Source organism: Hetaerina americana, unplaced genomic scaffold (genome assembly GCF_022747635.1).
Source record: "Hetaerina americana unplaced genomic scaffold, ioHetAmer1.1.p SCAF_6, whole genome shotgun sequence".
Lineage (NCBI taxonomy): Eukaryota > Metazoa > Arthropoda > Insecta > Odonata > Calopterygidae > Hetaerina > Hetaerina americana.
Genome location: NW_027287205.1, coordinates 77,615,291 through 77,636,109, shown reverse-complemented (window position 1 = coordinate 77,636,109; position 20,819 = coordinate 77,615,291). Strand labels below are relative to the sequence as shown.

At 36.4% G+C, this 20,819-nt stretch overlaps 1 protein-coding gene across 1 annotated transcript in view; it reads right to left on the bottom strand.

The window, feature by feature from the left end:
- Positions 1 to 20,819, bottom strand: part of LOC139695473 (dual oxidase 2-like) — a 77,771-nt gene that overhangs the window by 44,958 nt on the left and 11,994 nt on the right. The window contains exons 3-11 of the mRNA XM_071594259.1: positions 18,148 to 18,360; positions 16,397 to 16,558; positions 11,981 to 12,165; positions 7,591 to 7,846; positions 6,632 to 6,859; positions 5,952 to 6,035; positions 5,751 to 5,851; positions 4,256 to 4,373; positions 3,835 to 4,007 (exon numbers count right to left, since the gene is read on the bottom strand). Coding sequence (XP_071450360.1) covers positions 3,835 to 4,007; positions 4,256 to 4,373; positions 5,751 to 5,851; positions 5,952 to 6,035; positions 6,632 to 6,859; positions 7,591 to 7,846; positions 11,981 to 12,165; positions 16,397 to 16,558; positions 18,148 to 18,360 — 1,520 coding nt within the window. The remainder of the gene's footprint in view (positions 1 to 3,834; positions 4,008 to 4,255; positions 4,374 to 5,750; positions 5,852 to 5,951; positions 6,036 to 6,631; positions 6,860 to 7,590; positions 7,847 to 11,980; positions 12,166 to 16,396; positions 16,559 to 18,147; positions 18,361 to 20,819) is intronic.

The following is a 20,819-nucleotide window of genomic DNA, read 5'->3' as shown; positions in this document are numbered from 1 at the left end:
TCCACCATATCACGCCTGAAACGTCTCAATTCATTAAGAATATCCGTGCAAAGGTTACATATACTCAATGATGTTGAAGGTTACTTCTTATATGGATAAACAAACAAGACTTGCTAAGCACACCTTTAACAAGAATATAATTTGATAGTAGGGGAAAGTGATTTTCAGAGACCTCGTTAATTAGATGTCAGTATCATCAATGTATGAAGAAGTATTTCGGTGAATTCGTGCGTGGTTCGAGAAGTTTACCAGAAGAACTGGCATCCACAGTATTGTAAGTCATGGTGAAATAGCAAACTCTGAGTCAACAGCAGAAAAGAACTCCATTGGTGACTTCAAGAAACTCTTAGATTCTCAGGGTTACCAGCCTGAAAAGGTTTTTAATTGTGACACGACAGGGTTCTTCTAGAAAAAGATGCTGCAGTGAACCTATATATCTTGACATAACAGTAGAAGATACTGCATTGCCAGACCTGCAAAAGTTAGGCAAGATGTAATGGGTCCTTGGCCACTGTTCATGATATTTGTACTGTTCTTTTTATAATGGATGCTTTCATAATAGTCTAGCATGTAGTCTGGGGCATGTTTTAGGAGTTTTATGTCATCAATTGTGATCTTATCTCCTTCAGAGATCATTTATTGGGCAACTGAGGATTTGTGAAAGTTCCCTAGTCTGAAACAAGCAGCATGTTCTTTAAAACAGGGGACGAGGTTTCTTCTGGTCTGTCCAATGTATGAAGAATTACATTGTGGACATGGAATATGGTATATGCCAGATTTGAGAAGGGGTTCTATGGAATCTTTAGGGTTTCCGAGTAAATGTTTGAGTTTGTTTTTGGACGAGAAAGAGGGTTTTTAGTTGTGTTTCTTGAAAATGGTTTCTAACCCTTTGGTGGATCGTGGATTGAATGGAAGTTTTAAATATTTCTTTTCATTGGACTGGGATGTGAAGTGAAGTGAAATGTTGCTGGTTCTGATTAATCTTTTTTGTTTATGTTCCTTGGGTATTTTGTCAATAAGTTGTTTGATGTAGCCATTAGATATGGTGGTCTGTTTTATGAAGTTAAGTTCTTTTTGAAAGTCTGCTTTGCTCAAGGGTACATTTAGAAGACGGTGTATTAGAGAATATTTTATTTAAAGACGGTGTATTAGAGAAATTTTTATTAAAAGTATTAGAGAATGGAAGTTATTTTCATTAGTATTATTTTTTATTAATAGGAAATTATTTTTTCTGGCAATAAGAAGTTCCAAAAAGAAGAGAGACTTGTCATTCTCAACTTTGCATATGAACTTAATGGATGGGTAATGGTTATTAAGGTCCTTGAGGAAATTGTCAATGGAGTACGTATTTGTGTCAAAAATTGCAAAAATATAATCAACATACCTGTACCAGGTAATGGTAAAATATTTTAATTTGCATTAGCACTGTTTCTCGATATTGGACTATAAATTGGCTAGGAAGGGGGAGAAAGAGTTGCCCATGGTAGTGCCAAAATTTTGTTTATAGAAAAGGTTTTTTAGGGTAAATAAATTTTGATTCATGATTAGGTTTGTTAAAACAAGGTATTCATTTAGGGTTTCTTTCAAGATTAGTTTAGGTGAAAGCCAATCTTCAAGAAACTCTAATGCTATGGGGATGGGGACACTAGGAAAGAGAGATTGTACATCAAACGACACCAGTATTTCGGTGTCTTTCAAATTGATGTATTGAATTTTATTGATGAAGTCCGTAGTGTATCTGATAGTGGAGTTGTTTTGGAAAATGAGATTCGAACACTCTTGGGTTAACCATTTCAATAAATGGTGGGTAGGGGAGTTTACAGCTGAGACAATGGGACCCATAGGGCAGTTATTCTTATGGATTTTTGGAAGCCCATATAGTCAGGGGAGGGTGGAGTTGGAAATGTGGAGTTTGAATCAAAGAGATTTGTTGATTAGATGTGAGCAACCAGCTATTGCTGCCTTTGTGTCCTGAATCATGCAGTTTAAAGGGTTTTTTGGAGACTTTAGTGTCCCCATCTCTGAACACACCTGAGTGATTGAGTGAATGAGGGAGAACTTGTGTCCATCCGTTTGATTTGTTTTTGTGATAGATGGGTCGCTGGTATAGGAGAAATCCTTGTTAGCCCTGAACGAGTGAGTACTTGTGAATCGCAAAGGTCCCTGTTTTCAAAGACACCTGAGTGAATGAGTGAAAGCGTGATTACAGCTATTTTATAATTTTGTATTCATAGGAGGAATCCTTGTAAACCCTGAGCGAGTGAGTCAGTGCGATTCACAAAGGTCTAACACACCCAAGTGATTGAGTGATTGCAAGCCTGAACTAGGGCCTTTTCTTTATGATTTTTATTGTTTTTTATTCCTGTGTGAGTACAATGGGTCCCTGGCATAGGAGATATCCCTGCAAACCCCGAATGTGTGTGAATGCGATTCATGAGAGTGATTGTTATTCCTTAACACACCCTATTGATCGAGGGTTGTCGGTTTTATTTTTTATCGATTTTGCTTTTTTGTGTGTTATTGAGGTATACGTGGGGTCACTGTTTCCCAAACACACCCAAGTAACCTAGGGTGTGTTCCCTATCTTTCCCCTTACTTGTAACTCTGTTTTATTTCCCCTCTCCTTAACAACCTAGTGCCAATCAAATTTACGGTCCCGGCCATCTCGTTTTCATTGCTTCACAAGTGTAAGTACATTCATTTTATATTCTCGTACATTCATCTCTTCCGTTTCAAGGATACTTAAGAGATAAACACGCGTTTCCTCAAATGAGATTTTCTCATCGTGCTAGCGAAACCTTCCCCAGATTTCTCCAAAGCAATATACTTAGCCACATTATCATAAACAGTTGATCAGGGGGAACCCAAAGAATCGAACAATTTCACTGGGAAAATGCCCAGCGTGAACACTTTCGATAATAGCGGCTCTTTGATTGCATTCCGCACTTGTACGTAACATCTTGGCCATTTTGAGGTTATGAATGTTCACTAGATGCCTATAGCTTTCAAGAACGCCAATCGCGACCTCCATTGAAGCTACCATATGGCAGGAAGTTCAAATTGAAATTTGTCCAGATTTAAGCGTTGTATCCTGTGCATTTAAAGACAACAAGCATAAAGCATAGGTCAAATCAGAAGCGATGATTATTCTCAATTAGGAGATCAAATAACTATCAAACATCATGCTGATAATAAACTACCAAAAAGGCAGGACTCCAGATGGCCTTTACAGCAAGTAATTGACTTTCTGCCAGCATTGATTATAGGAGTTTATTGAGTAAGGAGAGAGAGTATATGAAATTGAGCATAACCTGCCTCTCCACATCATTCTGCAGCCATCCACTCCGACATAAAATTATATCCATGCAATCACTTAGACTTATTAGATGTAAAAAGCCCAAAAAACATTTTTATGTATCTTCTTCGCACAAACAGAGTATTAGAAGGTATGAATGTACCATTGCCATTTATGAATCATTGTTCAAGGAAGACCTTCAATTTCAAAATATTACATAGTTTTGCAAGATTAGCTTTTTAAGAGGCATCCTGGATTATTGGCAGTATACACAAAGGGCAACCTGGTGTAATTCTTTGATCTAAATACGTTTTATGAGATACTCTAAGGTGGATATTATGAACTTGAATGATGCCTTAGCACATGAAGACAACCTTAACAAAAATTGGTTCCGGAGGTGATGTTTTTCATATTCTAGATTCAAGATCCAGAGGAATGATGAACTGAATAATTAAAACAGCCCACCAATAGTATGTATAATGTACTATATATTTTGCACTAGTGGATTCAAAATATGAAAATTACTATTGTCACTTTACCTTCACATCAATCGTTTTTTCTGAAGACTTGAAATACTCAAAAGATTTTATTTTCTCCAAACCATAAAATTGACGAATTGTATTATAATCAGGAAGGCCATGATCTCTTGCTCTTTGGATATTTAAAGCCATCAAATCTCTTCGTGAAAACTCAAGCGGTCCAAAGACACTGCCTGAAAAACAAATGAAACTAAAACAGGTGACTTAGCAATAATGTATAGTTGAGTTGTAAAACAGTTACCATAATCCAATTTATTGCCAGCAGGTAATTGTCTATTTAAAAAAAAACATAAAAATTAAAGTTACCAGGTTACACTCATGTATGACCATAATTGACAATTTCATGGCATCCATCAAATTTGGATCTTTTACTTGCTACAAACACTGAATTTTAAGTCTATTCTAATGCTCCATATCTCACCTCTTAAATCCTCCACAATTCTGTTGTCCTCGTGTTCAGCAAGTTGAAGAGCCATTCCCATTAAGAGGCGGTCAATGTCCATGAATTCTGATGAGGTATAATTTGACAATATAGGTTCCTAAAAGTAATCCATCTTTAATTATATATTTATATTTATTATTCATCTACTTGTTTTACAATGGTAAAATATAAGAAATGTCACACAAAAATGTATACATACATTTTGAGAAATGGTTATAATAAAATTACTGCTTGTCCTACCTTGACAAAAAATATTAATTAAGGTCATAAAAACTATTCTTGATTAAAAAGATGTCAATCTAGATTTAAACATATGATATGAGTTAGCATCTTTTATGCCTGCTGGTAAATGATTATAAATTTTAATGCCAACATAAAAGTGTCCTACTTGAAAGACAAGTCTCAAAGATTATATATCAGAGATGATAAATAGAGACGCTGTATAATGACATACATCAAAACCTCAAAAAAGAAGAAAAAATATATATTTAATTCCAAAGTATTTGCAGACATCAATGTGTTCATAGGAAAGCTTTGAAGTAAAATTTAATGTAAAACCACCAAAAACTTACTAAAAAGGACTTGGCAGATACAGTTGCACAGATGAAAGTACTTAGAGTGAACTAAGAATGTGAAACTCTGTATTAATCCTCAGAATGGAGCATTAGTGTATTGAAAATGTATGGGTTAAAAATTTTATCATGGCTAACTTAAAATTTTAGATGTTAAAATGTTTTTTGTGTTGTCAGTAACTTTTAATGGAGTCAATAAAATTACAACTCAGCAGTTTCTAAGTGTAAAAAGACAAATGACTTTTTTGCTTTGAAATTTTTGCATTGTAATACAATATTGGTTTATTTGCCAAAATACTGCAATATACCAACACACTAAGGGGCAACATCATTATTCAAAGGAATAGAGTTTTCAATAGAAATCATAACATTTCAAATTCAACTGCCATTTCATTTCAGTGGGAGAGAGATATAAGCAAAAGAAGTGAATCGTAAAAACACTGAGATTACTGATTTCTTAAGTTGATGCAATGTATCAAAAACAAATCGAATACAAAATGTACCCTTCATATATGTGACAGCCACCAGGGACAAACCACAAATAGAACCAAGTTACCCAGACCAATATTTGTCAAATTAACACGTTATTATTTCCAAAAAAATCACCTCCAAGGAACAAGTTGCCCTAAATTTCAACAACAGGAGTTGATATGCATGTATTGCCCTTCATAGAGAGTTGAAATTGCATTATCTTGCAAAAATGCAAAATCCCATTTGGTTAGTAAAATATTTCCAAAATTAAAAAAGAATTAAATTATAGATATTTTTCCATTGTAAGCAACACATTCAATAAAACAATATGTTTCCAGCATAAAAAACTGTAAAGCAGCATAGTAGAGACTAGTAGGTGCAGAAAACTAGTATAAAATCAATTTCAATGTAAACCATAAAGATATAGCTACCTGAGGACGCCAGTATATGTTACATGTTCTTACAAAGGAAGAATTCCAGCCCTTAAGATTATTGGAACAGCCATACCTTCCATAATCCCGTAAATACACTCCTTAGGAGAAAAAATTTTGAAATTCAAATTAATGCTGAGAAAAAAAGAAATGCTTCCAAATATTTTCAATGGTATTCAAAATCAGGGGAATTTCACTAACCTTTGGGGACCAAAGTGTGACCAAATCTCATAGCTGCTGCTTGAAAGGGTTGCTCAATTTGGGGGTCAACATGTGGATCATAACCTGATTCCAATATAATTCAAGTAATAAAGAAAATTTGGATAAAAAATTGTAATCATAAAGAGTTTCATATGCATATTTAATTAGGCATATATATATATATATATATATATATATATATATATATATATATATATATATATATATATATATATATATATATATTTCTATGCCTAGTAATACTAAGCCGCTATATATATATATATATATGCCTACTAATACTAAGCCGGACAGTGTGTGAAATGTACACATCAGGGTAGGGGGGCCAGCTCCTTTCCCTGTGCCGGTTATGGTTTCCCAGGAAGACCTGGTACTCGAAAAATCACATAGCTTGGGTGGAGCTGCAGGTGCCCAGAGTGCCTTGCCCGGGAATCAAACCGAGGCCCCTCCAGTCAGCAGTCCAATGCTCTACCCCTGGACTACCGCGACCCACATATACATATATACTGGCTGTGCCAATGCTCAGACCACTAAGCTATCAAGGGAGACATAATTACCACTGAAATCCACAGGTTTTTATGCAAACAAATGCCTCAAATATTTGGCCAACATAGATATATCACCCTGGCCTTTTAAATATGAGTGAGACATTAACTGACCTTCATAATCAGGTAGTTTATCACCAAGCCACTGAGGAAGCCAATCATTTACTATGATGTGCTGCTGAGTTGCTATGACCCATTTCCTAGCTTCTGAGAAAATTCTTTCAGAATCCCAAGCAGGCATAACTTGATGTAAATGAGCAGCAATTGCATTGTGCCATCTAAACCACAGCACTCCAAATGACAAAAGGAAGGCATTTTCATTACCTCTCGGGTTCCCAAGCTCTGAAATGAAAATTTGAATAGTTATTGCACTCACAAATACATGCTCAGCCACATGGACTGATAATTTGCTTACTAATAGAACTGAACAAGGGTGACTTTAAATGATTTAATGATTTCTTTTCCTGGCAACACAGCATAAAGTTCAAACCCATGAGAGTCATACGAAATACAGGATGTTCTTAGAAGGTGCAGATATTGGAAATGGAATGAACAAGGGACATGTCGCAGAAAGCTGGGAGGTAAGGATCCCCCTTATGTGAGCTTGAAGATTGACAAGGGATCACTTACTATTGCTTTCAAATCTCCAATTTCTGGCTTTATTGCTGGCATACATTCTCCCATTAAAACTGTTTTAATTCCTATCAAAGAGTAATACAAAAAATAATTTACAAAGCTAATTTTTCCCCCGCTTTCCATACCATTCCCGAACACCTAATGTCACTAGGATATTGATAGATGCACAGTCATTCCAAATAGCCATAAATATGTTATTTTTATGATCTACATATTCAGCCACACAGGTAGAGGTTTGTAGTCATACAACAATTTTCATCTAATGATCAACTGCTTAGCCAGGTATGACTACAAACATGACAATTATACATTGATCAAGATAGAGCAGAATTTTTCTAAATCACATAGAGGTATGGAGATATATACCAGAGAAGAACATATATAAGAGGCAAATTTGTTTTACAGTTTACATATTATGGCAAGACAGTCATACTCACTAAAGAATCTTGAGACAGGAAATGTCTCATGATTTCCAGTGAAATGGTCATGGTAAAATGGGGGAGGTGGATTGGCGAGGGGTAGCTGATTTTCAACATTGTATGCTGGAAACAATCCATCAGCAGTGGATGCCAGTAGCCCATCAGGAGCCATTTTCCATTTGGATCCATCTCTCTGGCGACGGAGCTGGTCAGACCATGCTTTCGACGTTCCATATACCAACCCACCATCTATGTAAGGGGTTATCTCATTGAGCTGGGCATTCAATGGAATAAAGCAAAAATTATTTTGGGAGTAGAACATTAACAAAATTAATACATTAATGAGAATGAATGAAAAGTAAAGCAGTCAAATAAACTAGTCATGAATATTATTAATACTTTCACAATAATTTGTGTCATTTTTTATGAGTTTAAGCAACTGGTACGAGAACTACATACATATAATTAAAATAATTATGATTATGTAGAAAATTATCAATTTTATCAACTAACTGATTAAAAATTAATATGACACAAGGAAAAATAATCAGTATTGATTACATAAAATGCCATAAATTACTTTTTTGGCAACTGTTGCATTTGTAACAAAAAAATATTTCCAAATGCAAATTATCTTTTCTTTTCATTACAATTTTCCATATGGAGAGCAAAGCATGAGCAAATGTTGAAAAGAGTCATAATTGGAATGCCACATAAGTGAGAGAAGAGCATCTCCACCAAAGCTTATACCAAGAATTCAATATATCAATTCAACTGATAGAATTCTAGTACTGTCCTTCAAAATACAGTTGTAAACCCCATTTCAATTTCTCTGATGTACGTACTTTAAATCAAGTCATCCCGTAAATGTAAGTACAGTTAGAACCTCATAAAATGAGCATGATCCATTCTGCAATCTTTCTTGTAAAGCTCTCATTTCACTCATTTAGTGAAACAACTTTTTGCATATTAATTAATGTAAAATACAATTATGCATTCCATACCAAAAAAATAAATCATATACAAGGTTTATTCAAAGAAAAGTATGCACACATTGTTTAGATAATGTACAATGTTAACCTTTTCTTCTATTGCAGAATGAAGCAACCAGGAATGTGAACTCTTTGTAAAAGCAAAAAAGAATAAAAATAAATGTTTAATTATTTATGGCACCTACTTTATTCCTTTTTCCTTAAAAGCTGTCTAGAGTCATTTGTTTCTGCCAATGCTTCAAAATTTAGCAAAAATGCCACTGAGAATTATCATTGAGTAAATTACTGATGCCCATCATTACTGCCTTATTAAGGTGATGTGTCATATGCGTGGAATGATGCAACAGTTTCCCATGATCTGCAAATCACATTTAGCCTGCTGTTTTGACTGAACATTTTTTGAAAGCTTGTGGAGTTTCTGAATGGTACACAAGCTGGGGTTTAATTTCTAATTCGCCACTTGCATTTGCACATTGTGAGTTAACCTTTCATTGGCTTGTGGCATGGCAATTCACTGTCTTCTACTGTTATGTCAAGAAATATAAGTTCACTTCAGCATATTCCTCCAGAAGAACCCTACCTCATCACAATTAAAACCTTTTCAGGCCGGTAACCCTCAGAATCTAAGAGTTTCTTGAAGTCACCGATGAAGTACTCTGCTGCCTTTGACTCAGACCTTGCTGTTTCACCATGTCTTACAATATTTTGGATGCCGGTTCTTCTTGTAAATTTCTTGAACCATGCATGGATTCCAATAAAAACTTCTTCAGTCATTGATGATACTGACAGCTAATTAATGAGATTTCGGATAATGGCTTTCCCCTTCTAACAAATTATATTTTTATTAATGGTGTCGCATAGTAAGTCTTCTTGATTTATCCATATAAGAAGCGACCTTCAAAATCTTTAAGTACATGTAACCTTTGCATGGCTATTCTTCTTACTCTCTTTGAAGCATCTATCTCCTTAGTGTTGTCCGTGTTCTTGATGAAAAGGCCAATCATTGATGTGCATACTAGACTGATTGTTGGTGTGTTTGCTAGATCAGCCACGCTCACACCTTGTTCCCAATTTTCAATGATTTTACTTTTCATTTCTATTATTATTTTTACTTTCTTTTAGGTTTCTTCTAATGGGTTTTTCTTTTGGGTCATTTATGAAAATATGCACAAAATATTATTAATTTTGCTCAAAAATCCCAAATAATGTGTCTGAACACAAGTTTGGAAAAATGTGTGATCACTAAGATGCTAGCAGAATGGGTGCTCAACACAAACTGAAGTAGCAGGCATGCAATTAATCCAGGAATTCCCCACACCTTGTCACTCATTATGCAAAAAGTCGCTCATAAAGTGAGTCCTTTGCAGGACCAATACTTTTACTCATTATGCAAATTTTTAGATGCTTGAGTGAGGTTCCAATATAGTTTTAAATTTAATGGTCAAACGTGAGTTCATTTACATAAAATCATAATTGATAGAACATTGCATGTTCCATGATTAATGTCATCATGTATCATATTGGTGTGACAATTATTTTATGTCAAGCTTTACAATTCATTAATAGCAATGTGCGATAGGCTATTTCACATCAATACCCAAGGTGCAGGAATTTTAACTTCAGTAAAACTTCCCTGATTCCCTGATTTGACGAGTAAATTTTAAAATATCAACGAAGATAATTTAAAAAAAATTTTATCTGAAAAATACATTCAATGCCATTTTATTTTCATTAGGTTTTAAAAATAATTTCATCCAGGTGACTACCTTGGTAAGCATTGAACATGTTGAGCCATTCAAAAAAGTTTTCTCTTCTCAGCAGATCTTGCATTGTTCCAGCGGTGATAACTGTGATTGCCTCCATGTAAGAGCTTCCAAGGCCCTTTTCAAACTTTCTTAACCTCAGCTTTGAGATATACCCAAAGAAAAAATCACATAGGCTCAAATTCGGAGAGTAATGTGGCCATAGAAAATCCCCTCATAAGGAGATCAGATGGCTGGTAATTGTTCTTGCAGGATTTGGCATGATCGATGGGTGGTATGAGCCGTGACACTATTAGAAACCAAAAGGCTTCTGTATCATATTCCTTACCATAGTCTTCTGTTTTGGGGAGTAAAAAATTCTCCAGCATCTCACAATAGCGCACAGAGTTCACAGTAACAGTTGAACCTCGTGATTCAATAAAGTAGCAGCAGCATGTTTCTGAGCAGAGTGCAATGGAGACTGTTCAATGGATGCTTTCACTGCCACACTGTTTTCAGGGGTCCGCACACTATTAGGTTGCCCAGCTGGTTTTTTAGGAAGTGCCGATCCTGTTACCTGCACACTAGTAATCCATTTCCTAATGGTTTTAGCATCAGGAACCATAAAAGCACTCGACCGGATATTGAGGGATCTGGGTTTGAATCCCAGTCAAGGCGAATGATTTTCACACCCTAATATTGTTGCATTGAAATGCACATTAGTGGATGACTCCGTTAAAAGTTACTGTTGTGGCATCCCCCGCAGTTTCTTTGGAATTTATCAGGAACCATGTCTTGATGAGTCAAACCAAACTGCCTACAAAAAGCTCTCTACATCGCCACCACAATATTATTGTTTCTAAAGAACCTTTCTACGACAAAGCCTCAATGATCACCAGACCACGGCATGGTGACTACTGAAAATGGCATCATTTCCCCAGCTAACGCCACTACTCCCACTCCACTAATTCACCTGCATGCTCTTCCTGTGTGTGTGTGTATATGTAAATTTGTGTATTCACAGAGTAATTTTTATCTTGAGAACAGAATAGACTTTCTCAAGCACAGTTAATTCACAGAATCAAGAAACCTAAATCGGATAATAAAATATATTACATATATGATGCTTTATTCAGTTTGCCAAAAGAATCATCAAAATTAAACATTATATTGGAGAATGTAAAATTGGGTTTAAATTGTACACAGCATATTTTGAATATTACCTTTTGATGACAGAGCCCTCTGTTTAAGATAAGACCCCTTATCTGCAATCACCAATGCCATACTTTTTCCCATACTCCCCTAATTCCCACCCTCTTCCCCCTCCTGGTTTCAACATGGCATGTACACACTTTGCATCACTCTTTGCTTCTTAAACTGGTGAGGATACAATTAACCAAAATAGGCATTGTATCAAAGGAAATTTTATATTAATAAAATGCCCAAGTTTTACATGCATCAAGTGTATTTCAGTAAAAGTCCAATCACTCTTTTCATCCTGTGAAAATTGTAGTTATTTATCCTTAATTAATTTTGCATTTTAACTCATTATAAAAAATGGTACTTAAAAGGTATGACCTAATTTCACTAGCTCTACTAATGTGATAAGTTCCCTTCAATTTTAAACAAACATACAATACATACTTCTTGTCTTTGTGAATGCATTCAATTTACCTGCTGCCTTGGATTGTTTGGCGAGTATCCTGAGCGCATATCATACCGAGTTCTCAGGAAAGGCATTTCAGAATGTACTGGAGCATGCTTTCTGTAAGGGTGCTTTTTCGGAATAGGAATATTAAAGTACTCTGGGGGACAAGCTGGTCTTTGAGCATCCAATATTTCTTCCACAACCTGTTGCCCTGAAAGAGATAATAAACACACAAATATTGAAATTTACAAAAAAAATGCTTGGAGGCATCTGAAAAAAGCTTCTCAAAATCACCTCATTTCCCCAATATCCTATGCCTAATCTCTCACTAGACTGCCGTTAGAGTTTCAGCTACATCCATCGCTTGTTATCATTTTCATAGTCGATTGAAACAACAAACTTTAGTTTTTATAAAAATGGAAAGATATGAGTTTCGTGTGGAGATTAAACACTTCTATTTCACAGGATTAACACCAAAAGAGATCAAAGTCAAGTTGGATGAAGTTCAAGGCACATCTGCTCCTGTGTTTGCAACTTTTTATAATTGGATAAATGAGATTATAACCATACATCCACAAATGATGAACATTGCTCAGGACATGCAGTGGAAGAGACTTCCTTGGGAACGATTGCCTAATCCATAATATGATCTTGAGTGATGGGCAAATAAAAGTTCACAAAATAGTTGAAACCACAGGCATATCAAAAGGCATAGTGTTTTCAATTTCAATAAATAGCCAATAAGGTGATGGCTACATTTTTTTCGGATGCACACAAAATCATCTTCATTGATTACTGGTCAAAAGGACAAATGATAAATGGAGAGTAATATGCATTGATATTGCACCAGTTGAGCAGAGAAATTGACAAAAAACGTCCTTGTTTGGCAAAGAAAAAAAATGTTCTTTCATCAAGACAATGCACAGGTTCACACCTGCACAGTTTCAATGGCTTAAATTATGGCATCAAAGTTGGCATTATTACAGTGTCCATGGTATTCACTAGATTTGGCCCATTGTGACCTTTTTTATTTCCAAACTTGAAAAATTGACTCTGCAGAAAACAATTTATGTCGAACAAGGTCATGGCCAATATGCAAGGGCAATTTGAAAAGTAAGGTCTCCTATTTTATTCATTAAAAATCAAATTTATTCTCAACTTTGCGTGCATTGTAGGAAAGGCTGAGCATTTAGCTATTTTTCTACTTAGTCAACTTGACGATTAATCACTTGTTGCATCCTTGTAACCAGCTTTTTAATACTGGCATTGTACCTTTCTCCCACCGCACCACGAAGCCAAATGATGACTGCTCCTTGCCCTTCCTTGTCTGACATGAATTTCTATCCTTCAAGGTGTTTTTTGAGAGCGGGGAACAAGTGGCAGTCGCTGGGGGCAATCTCCGGGCTGAAAGGAGGGCGGTCGATGATATCCCAGCCGAATACATTGAGTAGGGTGGTCGTTTGATGTGACACATGTGAATGTGCATTGTCATTATGCAAACACACTCCTTTGGTGAGACACCTTGCTGTCACCGAAGACCTCTGACACAATATTCTGTACGGAGAAGTAGCCACTCTCTTCATTTAGGCTTTCCTTTATCTAATGAAGGGTAATTCTCCGGTTATTGCGCACCATCTCGTCAATTGGAGCCAACGTTGATTACAGTAAACTCAGCCACCCCGACCACTGCTCATCGTGGACGTTTTCCCGGCCATCAAAAAACTCCCTGCGCCACTTCCACACATTTGTGATGACCATATACTTCCACTAAATGGCTATGAATTTATATCGGAAAAGCAGTCATCAGTTGGCTTCGCGATGCAGCAGGAGAAAGGTACGATGCCTGTATTAAAAAGCTGGTTACAAGAATGTAAAAAGTGATTGATCGTCAAGGCAACTATACAGAAAAATAGCTAAATGATCAACCTTTCCAACGATGAACGCAAAGTTGAGAATCAATTTGATTTTTCATGAAAAAAATAGGGGGACCTTACTTTTTGAATCGCCCTTGTAGTTGCCTATGGAGAAGACCTTCCAAAATCATACTTTTTAGATGGCTTAAAATAGTTGGAGAAACTCTGGGAAGTGTATTGAGCTGAAAGGAGATTATGTTGAAAAATAAAAAAGAATCCACTCAAAATAATTTATATCTTTCCAAAGGGCTAATGGAATGAGTCATGTACCATTTGTCTCAGATATGTTAAGTTTAATTCACAAGGGCACAGAGGTAAAAATGTCTACAGTCATGTTTGAGACTTTTTCAGTAATACCTCAGTGTTCATGGGGGTTTTCATTTTGCTTGTCTGGATGTTGATTGAGTCACACCCTTATCACAATATTCAATACCTTGCCTTCAAAATGTATTATTCTCAATTCCACTCTTCCTCTTTATTTTATAAGGTCTCCCAAAGGAAGTCTCTCATTTACTTACATTGGTGGCATAAGACACCTGGGACTTTCCGTGTAATACCTATGAGACTTTTTTTTCTGTGGGTAGAAACTAGATTATAATCATGCCCCACAATGATTTCTTTATTTATTTAGCCTGATTTACTGCAATATAGCCTGTAACATATTGCATCACACTAATCATTCTGAATGTTAATGTTTAGTTATAATGCAAAACTCTAAGTGGAAAGGAGTCCATTACTTACCATTTCGAATAGATAAACTTACACCTATCTTGCATCATACTTTTTCCTAAGAAATAGCACTTTAACTGCTCTAAGTAATGGTTTCAAATTTTGGAGGGCAATTTATGTAAACTTCTCAATCAAGCAGATCTAAAGTTTGCTAAAATTCTCCTACAGAATTGCTACATGTTTCCAATTCCAACATTCCCTCAATTTTCCAAGTTTTTCATGGCAAAATTAATGTTTTCTCCATACCTTTCCTAAAAGTTTAATTCAAATGTACTGACAATGCATGGCTTGCAAGTATAGTCCTCATTAAATATCTAAATTACTTTTGAACTACATACTAAACCAGTATCAAGTGTGAAAATCAAATTGCCAATTTGAACAGATTTGTTGAAATAATTTTTACAACAATTAATCAATACATATTCTAGAAAAATAGTAATTAAGTTGTTTCCAGAAGTTTTTCCCAAACTCCCAGACTTCTGGTGCTTCTTACTCAAAAGAAAATCCCTGACTTTTCCAGATAAGTGTCAGGATAATGGTAATTTTCATTCCTTTCCCTCTAAGTTTTTATCAGCAGTCATTACTTAGCTGAAACCCAATTTAAGATGGCAGACAAGGGAAAACATACATCATGTGGTCCAATGCCCAGCATTTCCAATTCCCAGATACATTTCTCCTACACACTATTTCAGTCTTCAATTAATTATAAATAATACATTTTCTATCTTTCAGCAGAATGGCTCCAGATTCATCAACCAGGCACTACATTGATTCGATTAGGGCAACACAAACTTTTTAGAACATTAGGCTATTATAGGAAATTTTATATCCCTGTATATTTCAATTTTCAATTTGGAAATACACATACAAAGTCCATATAAAAAATATCGGGAATGGTTTTTTCCTGATGTGACTGTAATTCATAGCATGCTCACATAGCACAGGCTTGGTGGTGGGAGATTTGACCTTCGACATGCACCAAGGGCTAATTGCTTTTGAGTGCTTGTTCAGGCTAGATCATGTTTTTAGTGGCTCCATGTTGAGTGACACGGTGCAAGGGCAAAATGCTGCGATCCATTGAACAGTGGTACGCCATCAAATTTTGTGTCCAAATGGGGAAACCGGGTACTGAGATGCTTGGCATGATTTGGCAAAGATTTGGCCATCAACAAGAACCAACCACAACGTGCAAAGTGTGTGTGATGTGCTGGATTCAGACTATCAGTTAAGTGTTTCCATAATTGCAGATTGTATTAGCATTGATAAGATGACAGTGTGCACAATTATTATTGAAAAATTGGTGATGTGAAAGATCTGTGTTAAACTTGTCTTGAAGGTCTTGATGGATGACCAAATACAGAGTCAAGTGCCTCCTTGCGACGACCTTCTGCAATGCAATGCAAAAATTCCTCTACCCCCTTACAGCCCCGACTTGGCACCAGCAGACTATTTCCTATACTACCTGAAAGAACACCACCATGGGCCCCTAAGTGCTGTCAATGAAGCTTGCATGCCTTCCCTTAAGCACCTTTCAGAATCCACCCACCAGGGAGCCTTTGAGTCATGGAAAAGCTGCTGGCAAAGGTGCATCAATGCTCAAGGGATGTACTTTGAAAAATTTTGAGTCATTGTAACAATATTTGAAATAAATCTAATTTTCTGAAACTTTTACTTGATACTTTTTAAACAAATCTTGTAAGGCAAGGTTTGATATAATAGATCAATATCCCAAGTTGAAATAATATGTTAAACATAAATAATAACTATAATAACATTTAAATTTTATGTAACTTAACCAACCAAAGAAAACCATGAAAGCTGTTCTGCCAGAGATGGACATGCTGCTTTTGTCCCCTCTCATTAGAGCCTCACTTAGTTCAAGAGGATTAGGTCTTTTGCTGCCAGAAGGCTTATAAACTCCATCCTCATATGACACTGGCACATGGCGAAGTAAAGGTGTGTCTGAAAATTTCCAAAATATGAGAAACGAAACAAACAAAAATATTTTTACATATTTTTTTATTGATTTCTGCATTGTACCTTTGCATCACAAATCATCAGTAAAATTATACAGATTGTAAGGCTTTGACTAGAAGTCATGTAAACATAATAATGAAAATTGCAATAGCCAATCATAAATTCCTAATTCACAACTGAATTATGTATAAAGCAGCAAATCAATCATTGGTCACTGCCAATTGAAACAAGGTTTTCACTCTGTGTTTCTAATAAATACTGCAATAAAACCCATCGTTTTAATCAAAATTTATGCCAAACTTGAAAGTTATGGTGCACTACAAAAATGAAGAATATCCCACCTCAACCTGATTTTTCTTATATTCAAATATTTAAATATTCTCTCACAAGATTGTACTACCTCTTCAATGAAAACTCTTTTTCATGAATGAAATGGGAGCATTAGATAATTTTCATTTGGCATTGGCTAAAATGCCAATATTCTCTCTGTAACAGTATCTCCCTTAATCCTTCATAGAAAAGGATACACAGCTCTGACTAGTGCAGGCTAAATGATGGAACACTTCTAAAAATTAACATATATATGACCTGACCACCCACCAGAAAAATGATTTGATACCTGACATTTCTGCAAGTAATGCCTTAATTAGAGATTCTCTAATAATATGAGGTAGGATAAAATAATACAAGAGAACATTTTTTTCTAAAAATATCTATATTTTGTCATCAATGTTAATATTTCCTCTTCAAAGTAATCCCAGGTAAAATAACAGACACCCTTGGGAGTACCTGTTGCTGCCCACCCTCTCCCCCTTCTGAATTAGAGGGAACATTTAAGCTGGTCACAGGCTGATGGTGGGTGGAATACCAGTGACACAGAGCGATCAAGAATGAATGCATATTCATCATGTTAAAACCTTCTCCTGCATGGATGTAAGCAAAAGATTTTTGAAGAATCATATTTAGCCACTTCTCAGAAGTCTTGACAATTATGATACAGTATCACATGCACAATCAATTCCAAAAGTTTATACACAACCTCTAGTGCTCCGAAAACTGGGAAAAGGTGAAACATGTTTCATATTGCCATTGCCCCTCAGAGTGACATAACATTATTGCAACCCAGATGACAGCTATTGTCTGCCAACATGGTAAAAATTGTCTCCTATCCTCAGTTATCAGCATGCCAGTGATTGGCTGAAGATTTTTAGAAATGATAGGACAGTGGATATTGTTAATCTTGTGTCACAGCACCACTTCCCACAAGATTTTTTAATAGGTGTTCAAGAAGTCTTGCTTTAATCCCATTGAAGTACTTCACTATGCCCCAGCAACAATGTGATTTTTTAAGTATCAATTCTTTCTAAAGGAAACATAATGGTTAAGAGCTCATGCCAAAGCTGGCATTTGTATTTGGCAATTTCCAAGTGCTTCTATGAGCCAATAAAATGATGCCTTAAATATGAAAATGAAACTAATGCACATAGGGAATGGCACTTATTGAGATACTTTGAAGGAAGAATCTCAAAATTATTGTTACATAAACATTTCAGGTGAAACCTGACAAAACATACCAACAGCGCCTAGCTCAGGATGGGCAATGTTATTGTACCAGCCATCATAGCCTGGATACTCCGGAGGTTTCTTGTCAGCGACAATGCACTCTCTCTTATTGGCTTCCCAATATCGCCCCCAGCAGCCATCCAAAAGCCATTTAAGTAAGCCTTTCTTCTGTTGCTGATTTATTCCAAGGATCCAATCTTCTGGCTCAGGTTTCTTTGTGTACTCTGGAAGAAACATTGAACTCATCAAGACAAGAAATAAGAGTAGAGGAGCTACAAACATAATCCAGGATGTTTGCAGTCACTTCGAAAAACTAACTTTTTAATTTTTTATTCTAAGTTCCTCAATTCATCAATTAACTTCAAGAGCTTGAAAGTTACTTGAATTTTCTCACCATGTTAATTAATCTCAATTCATTGGATGTCATTGTATCATACAATTAGTTTCATCACCCACAATATGGCTAATAATAATGTGGGAAATACAATAACAATACTCTATATTTCCATAATCATCATAAAGCAATATGAAAATATACTGAAGTTCATAAACTGTATATATGTGAAAAAATCTGAATCCCAATCAATTAATTCAAATGAATAGTATCATAAGTTCATTTTAAAAGCTAAGTTTGATTATTGAAATTCAAACAAAGGGTGAACTCTACCACCACCTATCAAACCGATCTTTGCTTTTGTTGTTTAATGTCTCATTTGAAGAATAATGAATACAAGGTATTTATACCACATAATTTACACCAAGCGTACAGAAAAATACCTTTTATTCTTCATTCGTCAAGATGAATTTACATGTAGTCAAACCTGATACCATAAGGTCTCATTTGAAATTCAAGATCTCTGTTAAATTTATATAAAATAGCAACATTGTCAGTTCATCATAAAATGTACTGCATCACTGACACTACATATTACAGTCAAATCTCGTTACTATGCCACCTTGTTACTGTGTCACCCTTGTTATTATGCCACTTTTGCTCGGTCCCGACAAAATTCAATACAAAATGAATTTACTATGCCACCCCCTACTCTCGCAACTATGCCACTATTGTGTGACTGTTAAAAGGTCTGAAAGGCATGAAAGGCTAAGGCATGAAAAAGTCTGTATTTTTAAGCTGTGCTCGATTATTACACTCACGTCCAAAAGGCAAAGCAACGAACTACAGTCTAGCTGCGCACAATATAACTCAATACATACACACACAACAGTGGTATCATTTTTTTTAATTCAGCCCATAATATCAGCTCAGAAACGCAAGCAAACCGACTTTCCAATGAAGGAGAAAAAGGAAATCATCAATGCCTTGAAGAAGGAGCTGTATCAGTCCAAGTTGGCCAAAAAGATTAGCAAGAAAAATATTTTCTAAAAGAAATTTGGAGCATTGAAGTTAAGAGAATCACTGTTAAGGGCATTCTCAGCAAGAAGGGTGCAATTCAGGCTGCAATCAAAGCTGGAGTTCCATTGAAGCGCATGACGTTGACGTAGGCTCACGACCCGAAGCTTGATGAGGGAGTTCTCAAATGGCTAAAGCAAGCAGGAGGACAGAATCTGCCTGTCAATGGCGATCTGATGAAGGATAAGGCAATGTAACTGGCTGAGCTGATGCTCATCCCGGACTTCATGGTGAGCCACGGTTGGTTGGACAATTTCAAGAAGCACCACGGCATCACATTCTAGACAGAGCAGGGTGAAGCAGGAGTGGTGGATTCGCAATCCCTTCTTGAGTGGCAACAACAGGTTCTCTGGCCCTTACTCAGGCAGGTCTCTGCAGACGACATCTTCAACATGGACAAGGCAAACTCGAAGGCGTGGATGACAGTGGAACTTTTCGAGGAGATACTGCATTCTTGGGACGGACTACTCAGCCAGCAGGGATGCAGATCACTGGTCTGTCTCGATAACTTCTCTCACCACCCTCCCAAGCTCCAGCTGAACAACATCATACTGGTCTTCTTCCCACCTAACATGACAGCCGATTCACAATCAATGGATCAAGGAATCATAAAGAACCTCAATTGCCACTACTAGAAGGTCCTGCTATGCCGCCGGCTTGAGGCTATGGACAAGGGAAAGGAGTTCAAGTTCACGTTGCTCGACACTCTACTAGTCACCCAGCATGCTTGGGAGCAGATCGGCAAGTCGACCATCAGGAATTGTTTCTAAAAGGCCAAGTTCATCCAAGAGATTCAAACTGAGGGCAGTATGGAGCTGCTCTAGATCTGGAAAGCTCTGCCTGCCAAAGAAAAGATACACTAGAACAAGGAGATGGAGCTGTCTGACTTTCTCAAAGCCAACGAGTGCCTCTCGACTGGCGGGTCTTTCACACGGAAGGAGATTGCAGAGGGGATGCTGAGCAGTGCGGAGCTGGTGGAAAGCAAAAATGACAAGATAACTGTCAAGGAAGCCCAGCAGGCTTGGAGCACCATCTGGAAGTTCATGCAACAGAGAAGCGGGAAGCTCGGTGTGATGCAAGCGTGCGATCGGCTTGACAACGAGATGCACAAGATTCAATGCTCCAAGTTTTTTTTTTCTTCTGGCCATTTTAAAGCAATTCATGAGGGTCATTCAATAGGTCCTTAGGAAATAATAGAAAGACATTATTTTGTGCAGATTTTTCTAAATTTTAAATGTAATCTCCTTTTAGCTCAATAAACTTTTCCCAGAA